This window comes from Centroberyx affinis, unplaced genomic scaffold (genome assembly GCF_046629955.1).
Source record: "Centroberyx affinis isolate AG114_WGS23_722 - 3 ecotype Tasmania unplaced genomic scaffold, CSIRO-AGI_Caff_v1 ptg000554l_1, whole genome shotgun sequence".
NCBI classification, from domain to species: Eukaryota; Metazoa; Chordata; class Actinopteri; order Beryciformes; family Berycidae; genus Centroberyx; species Centroberyx affinis.
Window position 1 is genome coordinate 1 of NW_027279198.1, and position 17,500 is coordinate 17,500.

Genomic DNA, 17,500 nt, shown 5'->3' on the forward strand with positions numbered 1-17,500 from the left:
GCAAATATTAAAATAAAAAAATAAAAATAGTGTGGAACTACACTGCTTTACTCTTGTTACTCCAAAGTTGTGCAGTTACTGCTAATTCGTAATGGGAGACTACTCACACTATAAGCACCCTATTTCATGCTATCCCATTTCATATAGCTAAAACGTGGCATCCAGACAGAGACCCTGCAATATTGACTGTATTTGGAAACCATTACATGCTCACATACACACCTCTTCCAGCCCCCTTGGAAGGAATAGACGTTTAGTGGCCCCTCATGACTATGAAAGTGCATCCCAGTTGTTGTCAAATCTATACAAATATCAAATCTCCTGAGCAAATGTATCCTTATTGTGGAGTGCACAAGTATTAATGCCTCAGACAGTGAGTTTTATATTGTTGCGTGTTTTATACTGCTACATGAATGTGATGACCATGAAAGTACAAAGTGGTTTGTCAGAGAATACCATTTCAGAGTGATTCCCCTGTCTGTCTGCTCCTCAGGCCATGGGTGGGGGCTACCTGCACTGGGGTCACATAGAGATGATGCGTCTGACGATCAACCGCAAGATGGACTCCCGGACCACATTTGCCCGCTGGCGCATCAATGGCCCTTACAAGCCCATCACCCGTAAAGGCCTGGGCCAGCGCATGGGTGGGGGCAAGGGAGCCATTGACCACTATGTGACGCCCGTCCGCTACGGCCGCTTTATTGTGGAAGTGGGAGGAAAGGTGGAGCTGGGGGAGGTGCAGCATATCCTGACAGAAGTGGCAAAGAAGCTGCCGTTCCCTGCCAAGGTGAGATGACAGATATATCCTCTCTCTCCTGTGGTGCGTGGGGGGGATAATTCTAATTTTGTCCCATATCTGTTGCTGTTTGGGTCTAAGTTATGTTTCAAGTTAAGGTTGTAATGCAAAAAATGATTTTTTAATCAGAATAAAATCATTACCTCTAAAACTTTTGGACTACAATGCTAATTTTAATTTCACATTTTCTCTAGCAGTGGTAGTAATTTCCTTGCTGTGATGGCGCACCACTGCTAAATGAAGACACAGGAGACACTGCTCTGTGTGTAGTTGTCTTGTCAACCGAATACATACAACAGGAGTTTGACTATAAAAATAATTTAGCACTGAGGTGTAAAGGCAGCATAAATATAACCTGCTATATATCCTTATCCTTCCATCCTATGACTGCCAAAAAAAAACAGAGAAAACTTTCCTCACCTTGTACAAACACAACCCACCTTCATATCTGTCCTCAGGCAAGTGAAAGCGCCTGCTGACTTTGGAGAGGAAACTGTAACAACAATACAAATGGTTTTTTTTTTTATTTTATCACCTTGCCTTCCTTCAGGTGATGAGCAGAGAGAGCCTGGCAGCCATGCAGCAGCAGCAGGCAGAGATGGCGCAGAACAACCAGAATCCCTGGACCTTCAAGCAGATCGCACGCGGCAACATGCTGGGCATCAGGCGGGTGCTCAGCCCCTTCGACCTGCACAACCACGGACGCTTCACGGGCAAATTCCACATCCCAGGCAGGGTGTGAGTTAGGCCCGAGGGACAAGAATCCATACAGCGTTAACATTGTGACGCTATCCATCCCCACAATGCCATTTAAAGAGTACTTTAAAGTATGACAGGCTTTCAGTTTGAATTGAAATGGTCATCTTCAACGTGTTTCATTTCTTCTTCTTTTTTTACTCAAAAGTATAATTGATTTTGTCATAACAGATGTTATTTAATCCTTTTACTGTATCAAAATGAAAAGGAAAACAAAACAAATAAATGTCATTACATATTGCAATTTTGAATTGAAATATTCACTGGGTCGTAACATTATGAATTGTGGTACTAGCACACGGTAGCACAAGTATAGTGGTAATATTGAATTGGGAGCTCTTGTTTCTGGGATTCACCCTTTCTATGAACCACAGAGACTAGGACAACATGCAGTCCTGGGCCAGGGGAAGGGTGGACTGGGTTTGTTGTTGTTGGCATGGGAAGACTTAACCCCAAAGTGTCAGTGGATTTAAGATGGATGCTAGCTGAGTTGGTTAGTTGCATGGTTCAAGCAGGTAGCACTCACACAAGCAGCCTTCCATTCATATGCAAAGCATTAACTGCTAAACTAGAATCGAGTTAAGAACTGTACCAACTCAGTTTGGGACAGGAAATGGGCTTCATAAGGTTTTGTGAAGCTGCTCAGACATCTCATACATATTGACACTTGTCAGACATCTCTTGCTCCATCTGGTGGGTGAAACTAATGAATGAACACACACTGTCCCACTGCTGTTACAGTACTTTTGACCTGTTCAGTGCCATTCAGTGACTGATGGGATACCCTACCAGAGTGCAGAAAAAATATTTTAAGTAAAATAGATATATATATATTTTTTTCCTACCATGAATAACAGAAGCTCTACTATATATCTAAAGTAAATATGGTGTTTTTTCTGTATTCAATCCATATTTGATTACAAAGTCAGGTTTTGCTAGTATCAGCTGTTACATTAAAACAAAAACAACAGCACTATTAAAATTAATGTTATAGTTATAGCATTTACTACAATGATGGAATTAAATAAGTACATAGAGGAGTGAATATGTACACGTTTTCTATGCATTGATGCAAATTTTCCTTATTTTTAAGTCTGACCACTTTGATGAGTAAATTGTGAATGAGTAATACCGTGGTAATAACAGGAAACATGCAGTAATGAAGTGAAATCATTAGTAAGAATTTTAATTATGGAGATAAATTCTGAAGAAATGAGTGACAAAATTCACAATTGTATAAGAAGCACATTACTCCGTCTCTATAGTCTTTTAACTGCTGTAGTTGCAGTATAGTATTGGTGTGAAGTTTTAAGCTTTGTAGTGTTTAGGTGATAGCTCAGTTCCCTGCTCTGACTGTGGCCACTCTGAATTCCCTTTCTTTTGTTTCCCACGTGTCAGCCGGTGGTCACTTGTTTGAATGAGGCAACATCTTTTATACACCAGGGTGAACAGAAATACATCGCATAAATTCTGTATACTCTTTCATCCCGAATAAGTGTTACCGAATGATTTGTGTTGACATTTCCACCCATGTGGCACCTCACAAGCGGATTTATCCTTCCCAACATGGCAACTCACAGATGACATGAGGCATGCGCATTGCACACTGTTTCAAAACCCAGGCGCGAAAACCTATATGACGTTTCACAGTAAACAAAAACAGGCGGCTCTCAGTAATACATGCTAGTTTTGCTATTTGATACGTTAACCTTTATACGACTTTTCTGGTTTTGAGGAGCTGTTGTAGGTGGTTGTGAAGACAACAAGCCCAACATTTCACACGTAGAACTCAGTGTAGGTGTAGTTAGCTAAAGCTAGTCACGTTAGCTTACTTAGGCTAGTTAGCCAGTCGCCAATTTAAATAACGTCAATTGTATTTAGCAGATATGAAGCCTGTACGAGGCTCTAATCGGGCCGCATCAAAAGTGCCTAACTTGAAAAGCAAGAAAAAAACAGACCAGACAACGCGGAAACAGGCAGCAGAGTCTCAGGTAAGTGAGAGTTCATTCCGACTGCTTCTGTAAATAGCAACCCCTCTTTCTGAAAAATACGCAGGTGTCTGTATACCTAATAGATCCACTTTCTCGCCTACACATTGATTCTTTTAGGAACCAGAGCCCACGGCCAGTACCAGTAAGAGCATTCAAGCTAAACCACAGAAGAGAAAAAGTGAGAACAACTTTCTTAGCCCAGCTTCCTCCAGTTACATTCAATGCAAAAGTCAAATAATGTTGCATTATAATCTCTAGTTTGGACTGTACTGAAGGCCACACTGTCAGTGTATACAAACCACATTGTCATTCCCGTCTCATCTTGTTGTATTGCTCATCTCTGTGTCCCGAGTAGCTAAAGAGGCATCTTCAGTCCCTAACAAGGTCAGAGGTCAGGAGAAATGGAAGCTGATGCCCAGGTCCTCCATCATAGCCCTGGAGAACATACTGGACCTGTCAATACTGTGAGTGTTCTCACGTGACCTGCAGTTAAACTATTTCTCTATGGCAATGGCAATTCACAGCTGAACCCCTTTTATCATCTGTAAGGGTCTCTGTTTTACACAGACAAGCAGTTTACTTATGGATAAGGCATATTTTGTGTGTTTGTATAGTAGCCATTTATGCCAACCATCATGTTTCTCAGGTAATGGAAATAGAAGGCAACCCATTGCCCAAGGTTTTGGTTAAATAAGAGATAAAAATCCTCTGTATGGACACTTTGTTTTTTCACAGATCAACTCTTAACTTGAGACGGAAAGAGAAGGAGGAAATTCAGAAACATCTGAACATAGTGAAAAACAGGTGAGTGAAAAGTGAAATTAACAGAAATTGTTAAAATGGGAATTGCTGGTATGAACCTGCTTGCTGTCATAGCTATGTATTCACCAACAAATGGAGAGTGGATGGTTGGCTCTTTTCCAAAGGAAGATGAGCTGTAATAGTATAGGAGTGCATTCTAGTAAAACCTTTTTAATTGCTTATGTTCGGTTCATACACAATCCTCAAAGCACTAAACATGCTAAACATATTCTATAGCATGTCAGTGGCACATGACAATTTCACCACGGAACATTAAAGCCCAAATAGGTGTGTGTCTAGCATCACATTGTTTTTGGTGATAAGTTAATTTTGTGACCAATCCCCATTTGCCTCAGCCTGCCCAAGGTTTCTTCCAAGTTTTCCTACTAAGGTTTCTCTTGGGGGTTTTTCCTTGTGTGCATTAGGGTCTAAGGCTGGGGGTGCCAGGTAGGTTAGGCTATGTAGATTGTTTGTCTTGCTAAAATCTGCTCTTGCCTAACTTGTGTTTTTTGCTATGCTTGTCCTATATAACTTTGTTCACCATTGATTGTGTTTAGTTAGATCTAGCTAGACACATTCTCTGTAAAGTCGTTTGAGACATGCTTGTGATAAAGGGCTATATAAATAAACGAACTTGAACTTGAAAAAAGACAAGTTGCTATTCATGTTCCTCAATCACGCTTCTCCATATTACGGGATGATTTGGTGTTCAGGATGGAGCACCTCTATAACAGCACGTACGCACAGGATTGGCCCCAATGAGATGCTAGATGGTGTTGAGATTGGACATGAGAGAATGTGCATATTCGCTGTTGCTCTGTAACACTCCAATAATCCTAAACAGTGCACTTGTTTGAGCATGTGACCCACAGCGCTTTGGAGACAATTGGACAATTTCATAATGATATCTTGACTTCAAAGGCCTCTTGACTTCTTGCACACATAGGGCATATGCTGTTTAACAATCACACATTTTATTTCCTACTGATGCCCAATATTCTGTGATAGTACTGAGGACGTTTTTGATGTATTTAACAAGCAGTGGAAAGTAAATCAATTTAATTTAAAGTTTCTACCAAGGCAATGGATGGAGTTGTCCAGGGTAGGGTCATAGCTTGCCCCTTTGTTTGCAAAAACATGTTGATGTGACCTTTTTTTCCAATAATTTCAGGTTCCTTGCTCAATGCGCAGAGCTCAAAGTTCCCGAGCAGAAACAAAGAGACGTGGAACATTCATCTCGCCGCCACCAGGAGGAGACAAAGAAGTCAGTGGTTGGAAAACAGACTCTGAAGTCAATGGAGGTGAGGGGTAGGGAGGGATTGATGAAGGTGGCCCTGTTAGACTTGTTACCAGTGGCCAGTTGCATAAAGCTAGATCTAGTCTTAGACTTAAATCTGACTTTAAGTCAGACTTGCTATAGACACTTTACCTGTTGCATAAAGCACCTATGAGTGGCTAAGGTAAGACTGACTCACTTAGAGTGACTAAGGTAAGACTGACTCAGGTCGCTGTTGCGCAATGCTTGTAGGTAAAATAAGACACTTGACAGAGGGAGAAAATGGCGGAGGAAACGGCCTTCTCTAACGCGGAGGATCAACACTGTTTTCAACTGCCAGAACAGTCTAGAATGTTATTTTCAAAATGTAATCTGTGTGATTACTTTCAAACTGCTATCAGTAACATAATCCATCAGTGTGCTCAAACTCACAATGACGAGGCATTATTTCTTTTAAAATATGTTGAGTAATCCAATAAATAATCACCTATTTTTGTGAAAGTGTATAATCTGATTATTACCACTTCCTCTGTAACTGCAGTGTAGTACAACTACCTTTAAAACTTAATTATATGTAAATGAGTACATTATATATACTCATTACCCTCCAGCAGTGCTAACACCTGCATTTATTTGCCAAATTCTGCAATTTCACCAAATTTCATCAATTTGAGGGTTGATAGCTGGGGTGACAAAGGTGGCAAAATTGATAATTGGAATTCAGTGAATTTCAGGGTACAATGGAGTCAGTCCACAACATTAAAATGGTGTTAGAAATGAGTGACGGCATTCTAATTGTTTTAATGCAAAAAAACCCTGACCTTTTCATATGAAGGAAAGGGATTTGTATGTGTGGTTGTGTTGCAAGATGTCATGTTGTGTGACGTGTTTCCAGGAAGACTTGCGGGCTGTGGTCAATGCTCTGGAGAAAGCGGAGGAGCAGACCGCCTCTTTAGACCACAAATGCAGCACACTCAGAGAAAAGGTGGAGGAGGAAGAGGAGAGGGCTGAAGAGGTAAACCCACCCACAAACACAAACATAAGAGAGAACAGGAACACCACAATATGTGTGTGGGCTGTGACCTATTAATATCTGGTGTTACTGTTCTCTTTTGATTTCCATATTCCTGTACTATTGTTCTATTATGTTCCCATGTAGAAGCTGTGAATTTTCTATCATCCATCCATCCATCCATCCACACAAGCATTCTGTTATGTGGAACATCTGCATAAATGTGAACATGCTACTTTTTCAGCCAAACATGTTTTTTAATCAAGTTAGTTAGACTAGTCGTATGTTTAAGAAGTTGCTTTTTTTTTTTTTTTTAATTCTGTTAATGTTTACTCTTTATTGGACAGATGGGCAAGTGGAATAGAGGTGTAGGAAATACATTTGGATTAGAAATGGTGTGTTCTAAAAACACAGAAAGGCAAAATCTGTCTTTCTGTCTTACATCACACAGCCTGTACCAAAACACTTTACCTGCCAATTTTTTTTCCATTCATAAAATTTTCATAATTTCTTAATATTTATTAAGTCTGGCAAAATTATCTTTGAGATTTTACTAGATTAAATATTCTGTTTCATTAACATAGCAATCAGCAGTGAGGTGACCCAGAAACCGCCGGGAGATGGTGCATTTCTCTCCACGCTTGCACAAAAATCAGCATGTTTGGCTCCATTGATCTGAGTGCAAGTCCACACAACTCTTGTTGATTTCAGTGGAGAGTATGGTGAAACATGGGTGCTATTGCTCACATTTTCTGTTGAATACACCCTTTACGTTGGCTCTAGTGCGCACGTTGGTGTACGAAAACGTCAGTTATCAGATAAGCCGTTTATTCATTTTAAGTATTTACGTCAAATAAATGTCATGTTATGGTAGAGATCAGATACAATCAGTTTCTTCTTGTCCCTCTCTTTTTTCACACAGATCTTAACGATACCTGAGCAAGGAATCCTCAACCTGCCTGCTCTTCCCCCACGCAAAGACACTGAAACAGCGTTACAGGTGAGCACGAGTGGCGCGCAGCACAGCCATTCACACTACAGTGATGAGGACTGATCATTATTGCGCAGTAGCTGTTTTCACTTTTAAAGACTGATTCATATTATTCAGCACTTTTCTGTGAATAGGTTGTGATGAAAATGTCTTAGCAGGCACTTCCTCTACAGGGAAACAGGAAGGTCTAAACATGTACTCTGTGGTGCAGTGTTGCTGCAATATTCGAGAAAAATATGAAATCCGTCTTGTGAAAGGCACAGTGAACTCTTCCTCCTTAGGGTCTGTATTGTCTGAGCTGATTTTGGTTAAAGCCATTGCTATGCATTTCCTTTAAACGTTCTGACGTCCCAGTTGCATGGAACAATTTGCAAAACAATTTAGCCTCTGCTCATCTTGATATCCTTCAAACACCACAGCTTAGAGTTGTAGAGGACTGTAACTCCTCATTCCCAGAGTGGCATTTATGCTGACTTGCCATGTTATTGTACACCTGCTAGAAACACTCAAAATGATACAGCAGTACCAAATGTTTTTGTTTCACTTAGGATCGGATGACAAAAATGATAACAAATGCCGACTTGGAGACCACAGCTCAGCGACTGGGAGAAATCCTTCAGAAATCAGCAGCCATCCAGGATGCCAAGGCGCTGCTTGTACATGCACACAGATATGCTGATCAGCTGTAAAACCCTCACTTCATCCTGAAATGGTGTCTTCGCCTAGTGGCACATAGCCAATGGTTGTAATAAACCTTTTTCTTCTGCAGGGATCTTACACAGGTGTGGAAAAGTATGAAAAGTGAATTTGGTCATTTCCAGATCTTAAAAAGTTTGGAAATATGCACAAATCATTTGGAAAAGTATGGATAATATTGTTTGGTCCCATTGGCTACACTTTATGTAGTTGTAGACCTACTGTCAGTAAACATACTGTGATATTTATTGTTGTGCAGAAAATCTTTCAGCTATAGAGTGACGTGGCCGAGTCCAGTGTTGGGCCATTCATGAATTGAATTGAGAATACATGGTAAATTCTAATTCAATCCCTGGAGTTGGAATTGGAATTGGAATCAACCCAGCTCTAAGGAAACAGAACTGGAATTGGAATGACAGGAAACAGAATTGAATTCCATTACATTCCATGAAATTCTACTAAGGTTGTCTTTGCTAAACATTAGAAATCAAACATTCTGAATCAAATAAAAGACAGTTAAACAAATCAAATACATACAATCATAATGTATGTATTATGATTACATGTTATGCATCAAGTACCACCTGAAAGGTACCTTAATTTATGTATATATTCAGTATTGATAACATGTAACACTACATGTAATCTCAGATATGTGGTAAGAAGAAACAAATAAACATGGAATTTCACAGAATTTCATTGAATTAAATTCAATCTCCTGGATTTCAAATTCCTCAGCTGAATTGCAATTGATGAGTTCATTCATGAATTAACCCCAACTCTGGCCCAGTTGACAGTCATGTTGTCCACTCACTGTTAAAATACATCGTTCTGAACACCTGCCAAAATCTTCAAGTCCAGTCCAATTTTCATATTGAAAATGGGTAGGAACCCTGCATTCACCCTGACCTGTGATGAGGAGGAGATATGGACTAGGGCTAGTCATTGACTTGGACAGGAACAACAAGCAGTTCATTCCTCATTCTATCTGCGTGTGCCAATTTGTTTTCCTTGAAAGTGTATACTCACTCACAAGTACTCCTCCCTGTGTAATGGAATTTAGTTTTTATACTACTGTATTAACTCATTTAACACAAAGGTCATGTTAAGAGAAACTACACTTGTGATTACATGCAGAATATCCCACTGTTTGCGTATGTAATTATGATTGTCAGGTTCCTCCGGCCTCAGTGATTTGAGTTTGTATGTGTTTATAATCCTTGCAAATGCTTGAACCTTGGGTGTATTCAAGGTTGGGAAAGCAGTCTGGTAAAATATTCAGTGCTGTGCAATAAAACCATTTTATAGATAGATTTAAAACCTTTGTATCCCTTGCCTAGCATTTCAATTCACTTGGCATCAAATATTGAGGAAGTGGGCTAATAATGATCACTTCTGTGTCTGTGTGTCTGTGTGTGGTTGGTTGCTTATTTCCTAAGAATCATTTCCACAGAATTGACAGCTGCCATTCAACTCAATATTAAACACAGGAAACTGACAAAACACGTGTGTACCCTTTCCTTCCTGTTCCTCCTATTGTGCTTGTCTCATTTTTGGCTCCCATGAGTGTTATAGTGCAAAGGAGGCCAGGTGAATAGTGCTGTTTTCTAACCGGTAACAAGTTCTCATGCAGGTTGCCTTTTTATCAGATATTCATTTAGTATAACCAAAATTTCGGCATCTGGATAGAATGTGATGTTGAGGATGCATTAAGCATTTCAAATTCAGCCTTTTTCTTCATATTCAACACTCAGATTTAAGTGTTTTGTTAAAAGAAATCAAAAATACAATGCCATCTGAAATGGGACTGTAGATTATAAGCCTGTTTTCAATTATTCAATCTATGTAGGTCTTTATTCATTAAAAAAAAAAAAAAAAACCGAGCTAAGTTTCAACTGCACTTATAGGCCTTTAACTACCTTATTCCATTTCATTTCCAAATGTTTATTTCTGATTATGATTATGTGATTATGACAAAATGTTTGCAATGATTTCAAGTTGTGGGTCTGCAAGGTTATGGAAAATACTGGCATTTCACCTTGAAAGTGCTTGAAGATTACTCAGATTTAGAATCTCATATTTTTTGTCTGAACAAGACAAAAGGCAAAGCTCTTTGGGGAAGGACCCTAGAGGTAACCGTCTTGTCTGTCTTCACCATATTTGGGCTGAGACAAATGTAAATACACATTAGGATAGATGAACCAGAATACATGAAGTTCATTTACGCCTGCAAAGAAACCAGCCTAACTAGTTGTGCATAGGTGAAATTCTTCCACTTCAGATCGCATTCAAATGAATCATGAAGACGGGTATGAGCTGACGTCAGGTATAAAACAAGCACAATTTCTCTAGAAGTGATTGCACAACCTTTTAAGAAATATACTTTTGTTTATGAATGTTTTATTGTAAAAAAAAAAAAAAAAGTAAAGTGCTAAAAATGTTAAATGTTTCATCCTTTTTATCAACAATGAAAGGATAGTTCTGCTTTCAACACAACACACAATAGTAAAGCTATCCACAGTGGCATAAGGAATGCAAGTACCTTTAATAGCTAGCAAGTCATCAGTCCAGTGCACATGTTGCCGTCACAATGATATAGAAATGCCTATAATATACGATTCTTCCTGTAATGTCCTGTCCTGGATTTCCCAGCATGCTGTTTTGCATTCAGTCTTCCCCACATCAGACCTGTTGCTCTAAGAGCCTACAAACATACATTCAGTGGTCACTTTAATACACCTAGCTAGCACCAGATAGGTGGACTAAGGCTGCCTTTTGCCTGAAACAAGCTGAATTGACATTCCCCACATCAATACATCAGCAGCAGCAGCAGCCTGTCCTGTTGACGCCAGGCAAGATGAGCCATGGATTCATGTTTAGGGCAAATTCTGACTGTGCCATCAGCATTTCACAACAGAGACCAAGATTTGTTGGGACAGGCAGCATTTTTTCACTCTTCAGTCATCCAATTTTGGTCCAATGTAGCTTTGTCTTCTTGTTCTTAACTAAAGGAGAGGAACCTGCCGTGGTCTGTTGCTGCTTTTGTCCATCTGCTTTGAGATTTGGTGAGCTGTGTGTTCTTCTGGGATGCCCTTCTGCACATCACCGTTGTACTGAGCTGTTATTTGCATACTTGTGGCCCGCCTGTTGACTTGAATGAGTCATACCATTCTCCTCCGACCTCTCTCATCAATGAGGCATTTTTGCCCACAGGACTGCAGCTGACAGGATTTTTGTTAAGTTGAGTTTTGTTAATGCTGTTTCTGAGATGCTGGAACCGGTGCGTCTGGCAGGAATGATCATACCATGTTCAGAGTTGCTTCAATCATGTGTCTTGCCCGTCTTACATTTAGTTTAGTTGAACAGTAACTGAAGCTCTCCACCCTGTCTGCATGTTTTATACTCATGTTTGTCTGTAGGAATGAGCTGTTTGCGCTTCTTGCCTTCAGAAAATTATTTTTACGTTATTCCAGATTTCTCAAGTCACAATAGCTTTTGTGAATTTCTATGTTTTGGCCATATAAAAAACAATGGTGACAAATTAATACAATTCAAACATCATTCAAACATCTCAGCTAGATCTGTGAGTTGCCAGCCTTCAGTGACTTCCTTCGTATAGACTCCATGGAGTCATCGTTGAAAACTCGTTCAATAGTGGAGACAAGTGAAGCTCGGATAGCACGGCCTAAGCCTCGGGCAGCAAACACATACAGCACAGGGTTAAGGCCGCTCTTGAGGTACACCAGGAACAGAGAAAAGTACACGGCACGATCCAGCCATTTCTTTTCAGCCTGTGCAGTAGCCAGGGCGGAGAGGAACCGACAGACAAAATAGGGCATCCAGCAGGTGAGGAAGAGCAGCATGGTGAAAAAGAGCACCTGGTACATCCTGACCATCCTGCGAGTGGAGGAGGGGGAGGAAGTGGTGGGTGTGGGGGGCACTGCTTGCTGAACCTTGAGCAAAACAGCAATGTTACTTCCCAAGAAAACCAGCAGGGGCAGGATGAATCCTGCTATTGTCTCTGTGACAAACAGCCCCGTGTAAATTGAACCACTCTCCAGGCACTGGTTTTTCCCATTTTGTGTTTGCAGGTCGGCAGTGTAGAGGTAGGGGGCAGACAGAACTGCGGCCACCACCCATAAGAGGGCGCAGGCGAGGGGAACGGCCCAGGAGGGGCGTCGCAGCCGAGCCCACACAGGCTTCAGGAGACACAGGCAGCGCTCCAGGGCCACAGCACAGAGGAGGAAAGCGGCAGCGTACAACCCCAGGCCCCGCAGGAACATAACCAGGCAACAGAAGGGCCTGCCGAATGGCCAGCTGTAGTTGTGAGCAAGGTAGCCCAACATGAGGGGTGTCCGGAAGAGAAGCACCAGGTCAGCCAGGGCCAGGTTCAGTACGTACACACGGAAGCTGCTGGCTGCACGTGTCTCCTCACCGCTGCCTCGGCGTGATAGGTGGCGACGAGCCCGCCAGCCTAGTGCCCAAACCACCACCCCATTCAGAGGTATACCCACCTGGAGGAACCAAGAGCATTGTGAATCAGTTGTAATTAATATGACCAACCTTTAAATTTAAGCAGATACATTTTAGAGATTTAGAGATCACTGTGAAGATGCAAGATACAAATCTCAGGAAAACGTGTAAAGAGCATAAAAGTATGTACACCTCTATCTTATCCAGTGGAGTTTATAATAATAGCACTGACAAGAATACACATAACTCTAAGTTGACAGAGTCATTGAAGATCTCTCACCAGGAAGATTAGCACGGTGGCTGCGATTTGGACTCCTCTGATTGCCTCATACTGGATAGAGCTGCTGGAGTTGTTGTGGACCATTAGAGGGACAGGAGACTGAGTGCCATTTAGATCAGCCATTGGATTTAATGCCAACCTGGGAGAGGAGCTGAAAGGTGGAGGAAGGAAAACTTAATTAATCCTCCCAGCTCTACACATTTAGTTGTGGCTATTTTGCATCCTTCTGGGCAAGGATTCCTTTTAACTCAAATGGAGATAAAAAAAAAAAGAAAGCAATCCATTATGCTGCCACTCAAAGATAGAACATACACAAAATACATAAAGCCCATGCATATGGTCATGGATTGCATATGTGTGTAGTTGCACCAACCACACACACAGCTCATGTCCACATCACACATTGCTGTGCCACCACATACTTCCTTCCTTCCACTTGGCTCAGTGTTGTGTTATCTCATTACTGAGAACATTTAAATGCCCTTTTATGTGGACAGTGTCAAAGCTAGGCTGCTGTGTATGAATTAACATACAAAGGGAATATAGATTCACCTTTCATAATGTTTTTTCCCCAAATCTGCCACATTGCACCAACCCTAAAAATTCATTTTCTAAGTTTCATCTTTGCAAATGAGTCAATGACTGTGTTGATACAGGTTATGAGAGTGAATGACAGAAAATAGTCGATGATTGCTCATAATATGGTACATTTTTTGTCAATATTACCACATTCCAAGGGATTGTCTACATTGTTGCAGCACCCATTGAAATTCTACTTATGCACTTCACCCCCCCTCAAACAAACACGCACATACAAAATACCTTTCATGGTTATCATAGACGGTAATGATTAAAGAATCTGAAAGGGATTGGCGTTCATCTGTTCTTCCCTGCAGCCCCCACTGCCCCTGAGTTCAACATGACTCCATATCTAGACTGGGCCTGTTTGTGCAGAGCTGGCTTACACACCAGGAATGGGAACGCCATGCATGCAAACACTCCTTTCTACACAATAGCAATATTGACCTGCGCTGATATTACTGATAGCAGCTATGGTTTCCTGATCATAAATTAATAAAGTTCTGATTTCCAGAAATCCACAGTAACCAAGGAGTTTTGGAGACAGGATTTAAGGTCCCTGTCTCCAGTCAGTGTTACAGGCTACTTTACATTGTTTGGCTGTTAAAATGAAGAGTTTGCTGCTTACCTCTTCCACTTGCCTTGTGTCTGAGAGAGGGAGAAGTGGAGCAGGAGAATAAGAAAGAGGGAGTGCCTCCCTGCTGTTTTAAGTACAGTCTCTCTCTCTCTCTCTCTCTCTCTCTCTCTCTCTCTCTCTCTCTCTCTCTCTCTCTCTCTTTCTCTCTTTCTCTCTCTCTCTCTCTCTCTCTCTTTCCTGTATGATTGCAACACACATGTACTCCTTTCTATTAACTATGGCTACATCAGAAACACTGGGTTCAATCAGATTATCTCTTCATCAGTTACTGTGGATATCCGGTACCAATGAAACTCAACTCTTTGCTTCTGTATCCAAACATCTGGTAGTCAAACATTACGGTAACATTAATACAATGAATTACTAAACTCAACAATGTTACACATCATGGTGGCATTCAACTGTTTTCAACTGAGAGAGAATCACTGTTTCAATCAGTGTTTTCAATCAATTTAGAAAATAGATTTTCACATTTTTTGGTAACATTTTCTAATCAACAAAGAACCTAATTAGAATGAATATCTTATAATTAACCACTAGATTTTTCATTTGAAGATTCAGTCAAAAATAATCTCATTTCAGTGTTTGCTTTGGGGACATTTGACTGCTTTGTTATAATGTATCTAAAGCCACAGGTTTTGTAATGATAATTTAAAGGGAAAATGCTAAGAACTTTTGAAATACTTTAAACAACACAACAAAAACTGCAATGGTTGACTTTAACCAGTAGATGGCAATGCTGGTCGTTTAGTAAGCTGTTGGTGTTTATTGTCGGCCACTCCTCTATTCTGTAACTGTCTTGGTGGTTTTTATGATTAAGGTTTTTCTTGGAGCCTCTGATTTAAAAAAAAAACCCCAAAACAAAATATTTTCATGGTGGAATTAATAAAGAATTAGCTCTGGAACCTTTTTGTGACAGCTGGAATTTCATAACATTGCACTTAATATATGAGCAAATACTGTATATGAGACTAAAAGGATTCATGTTTCCGAGATTTGTAATGAAGTGAATAACTTCTACTCTTGTTGAATTGACTATAATTGTAGAACGGATGTTGATTGTCTCCACACCTAGTTTACACATCTGATTAGAGTTGAAAAAAAACATCCTTTAGAGATGTTTGTCTCTGTTTTCCTCTGGAAAAGAAACATTTGTGCAGATTTCTGAATGCACATTTTGTTGTCAGTTTCTTTTTGGCTAATGCAAAATTTATGAGTCACATTTAGACTCTAAAAATAAAAATAACACATTTTTTACCTTTTACCACTCTGAAATTACAGCAATCAGCTTACCTTTGTTCATTTGTAAACATGATAAATGATTAATCGTATTATCAGAATACATAACACAATTACAAGTTCAACTTTTATTTGTACCCATATTGCAGTCAATACAAGCTTAGAGCCATGGACACAACAATTAAAATATCAATGATTAAAGTTTAAATAAACACAGACTTGACAGACAGTATAAAACAAATTTCAGCCAAAAGGCAACTTAAAAAAAAGGACAGAGTCAGAGTAAAAAAATTCATTTAAAACCAAGCAGGGGAGGGTTGGTGACCAGTTATAGTGGTCTGTTGTGTGAAGCACTGACATTTTTTCTCTGGTCTCCCTGCCAGTCAGCTCTGTGTGGGAAAGCAGTCTCTAATATCTGAAGTAAGGGTATGTACACATGCTGCGGCAGTCACTCCAATTTTAATTTGTTTGTTTATGTTCTAATTATCTTTAACAGAGTTGAGTGTTTACAGGTTCCTTTATGCACACACTTGGCTGATGAAACTGATTTAAAGACCATTTATATAGAGAGGGAAAAAAAATCATGGCTGTCAATCTGAAAATGAGGCTTCAAAGTAAGCTTTTTTTTTTAATTCTCTTAATTCCTGAAAACCTATTTTTGGAATAAAAGGTTTTTATCTAATTCTGGAACAATTGGAAGATGGAGGAAAAAGCGATTACAGTGTCTTGTCTAAGATGTTTGTTTGACACATTCATAAAGGAGACGTGACACATTCATAAATGGCCAATCAACATTTCTGACAGCTTTATTACAGATTTAACATAATTACATAGTGGGTTTCGAATGAAAAGTCTGAAGACCCGTAAAATGTTCAGTTTTTAAAAAAATGCACCTGTAGATTCAGTCTGGAGGTCACATAATGCTGTCCTCTCCACTCTGCTTCAGCATTTGGTTTGGATGATACAAAAAATTATTTGAAAGCTGTTAAAGGAAAATAATAAAATAGGTTTTTATATGTTTTAGGGGGATATATTGACAAATGTCTAACAAAAACACAAAAAGGATTTTTTTTCCGAATTGGATCCAATGAAAGTGTAAACCAGATGCAGAAGAATTTGTCATCATAACTAATTTCACAGTGATATTGAAGCATCTTTAGATTGAAAAGCAGTTATGTTACATACATGTTACATAAATGTGTAGAGAAATTGTAATAAATATTGTTTGTCATATCACAGCAAATTTCCGAGAGTTAATAAGTGTTGATTTGAACACTTTCAGAGTTAAATTTACACTGATGATTTCAAGAATGTGCACAATCAAGAATGTGCAATATATAGCCTTTACTAAGACTCTGTTACCAACATTTTTCACGTCATTGAAACTCAAATTACAATCAAGGAGGAAATTCAAAAATGTACATAATGTTGTTCTTTCAACCAAAGACATTTCCAGATAAACTGACACCAATCTGTGATGTTATCAAAACCTACAGCCTGGAGCTGCTTAAATGACAACCAATAGGACTCTGTTGAGTCATGACATTTATTTGACTTTATACATCCAACAGGCCTTTATTCCAAAATGAGATATCATTTCACCAACTGAAAAAACGGAACTATAATCTTACATAAAGAATAAAAGTGGAAAAAAATCAAACAGATTATGGTAGGCTACTTTTTAAAGGATAATATGTACCTTAAGTTCTTGGTTGACAAAATGATCAGGCTTTTATAAACTGGATCCTCTTCATTTTAAAGATATTGAATGATACATTTCAGGCAATGGTTTTGTTTTCCAAAACATATACAGTATATAGAGTTTTGGAAATGAACTGTTCCAATATACCAATCACCTCAGAAAACCTTCCTGGGTCCTTTCATAGTCACATGCTCTCAGTTACATCAGTGTGACATCACAGATTCACAGACACTTTCTTCTTTAGTTTCTGCTTATAATGGGAGACAGTAGT

The 17,500-nt window shown here is 39.6% G+C and overlaps 3 protein-coding genes across 3 annotated transcripts; 2 read left to right on the forward strand and 1 right to left on the reverse strand.

Annotated features, from left to right (window-relative positions):
* The first annotated feature begins 119 nt into the window (after positions 1-119).
* Positions 120-1,754, forward strand: mrpl16 (mitochondrial ribosomal protein L16). The gene is made up of 2 exons (XM_071518121.1): positions 120-787; positions 1,347-1,754. Exons 1-2 carry the CDS (start codon positions 497-499, stop codon positions 1,536-1,538), a joined length of 483 nt encoding a protein of 160 aa, XP_071374222.1. The 5' UTR covers positions 120-496; the 3' UTR covers positions 1,539-1,754.
* Positions 1,755-3,205: 1,451 nt separating this feature from the next.
* cenpq (centromere protein Q) lies at positions 3,206-9,799 on the forward strand. Its single transcript, XM_071518120.1, has 8 exons — positions 3,206-3,543; positions 3,661-3,721; positions 3,899-4,007; positions 4,279-4,347; positions 5,516-5,645; positions 6,516-6,635; positions 7,555-7,632; positions 8,172-9,799. The coding sequence occupies exons 1-8, from the start codon at positions 3,439-3,441 to the stop codon at positions 8,310-8,312; spliced, it is 813 nt and encodes a 270-aa protein (XP_071374221.1). The 5' UTR covers positions 3,206-3,438; the 3' UTR covers positions 8,313-9,799.
* A 913-nt stretch (positions 9,800-10,712) lies between these two features.
* LOC139643006 (prostaglandin D2 receptor 2) lies at positions 10,713-14,304 on the reverse strand. Its single transcript, XM_071518119.1, has 3 exons — positions 14,280-14,304; positions 13,073-13,223; positions 10,713-12,833 (listed from the first exon to the last, which is right to left on the reverse strand). The coding sequence occupies exons 2-3, from the start codon at positions 13,193-13,195 to the stop codon at positions 11,895-11,897; spliced, it is 1,062 nt and encodes a 353-aa protein (XP_071374220.1). The 5' UTR covers positions 13,196-13,223; positions 14,280-14,304; the 3' UTR covers positions 10,713-11,894.
* Between the last annotated feature and the right edge of the window lie 3,196 nt (positions 14,305-17,500).

Excerpts from the sequence above, each read along its gene's own strand:
- cenpq (XM_071518120.1), top strand. The coding sequence starts at position 3,439 with ATGAAGCCTGTACGAGGCTCTAATCGGGCCGCATCAAAAGTGCCTAAC. Across the intron at positions 3,722-3,898 it reads TAAACCACAGAAGAGAAAAA|CTAAAGAGGCATCTTCAGTC; the intron begins GTGAGAACAACT and ends TGTCCCGAGTAG. Across the intron at positions 4,008-4,278 it reads ATACTGGACCTGTCAATACT|ATCAACTCTTAACTTGAGAC; the intron begins GTGAGTGTTCTC and ends GTTTTTTCACAG.
- LOC139643006 (XM_071518119.1), bottom strand. The coding sequence starts at position 13,195 with ATGGCTGATCTAAATGGCACTCAGTCTCCTGTCCCTCTAATGGTCCAC. Across the intron at positions 12,834-13,072 it reads CCACCGTGCTAATCTTCCTG|GTGGGTATACCTCTGAATGG; the intron begins GTGAGAGATCTT and ends TGGTTCCTCCAG.
- mrpl16 (XM_071518121.1), top strand. The coding sequence starts at position 497 with ATGGGTGGGGGCTACCTGCACTGGGGTCACATAGAGATGATGCGTCTG. Across the intron at positions 788-1,346 it reads AGCTGCCGTTCCCTGCCAAG|GTGATGAGCAGAGAGAGCCT; the intron begins GTGAGATGACAG and ends GCCTTCCTTCAG.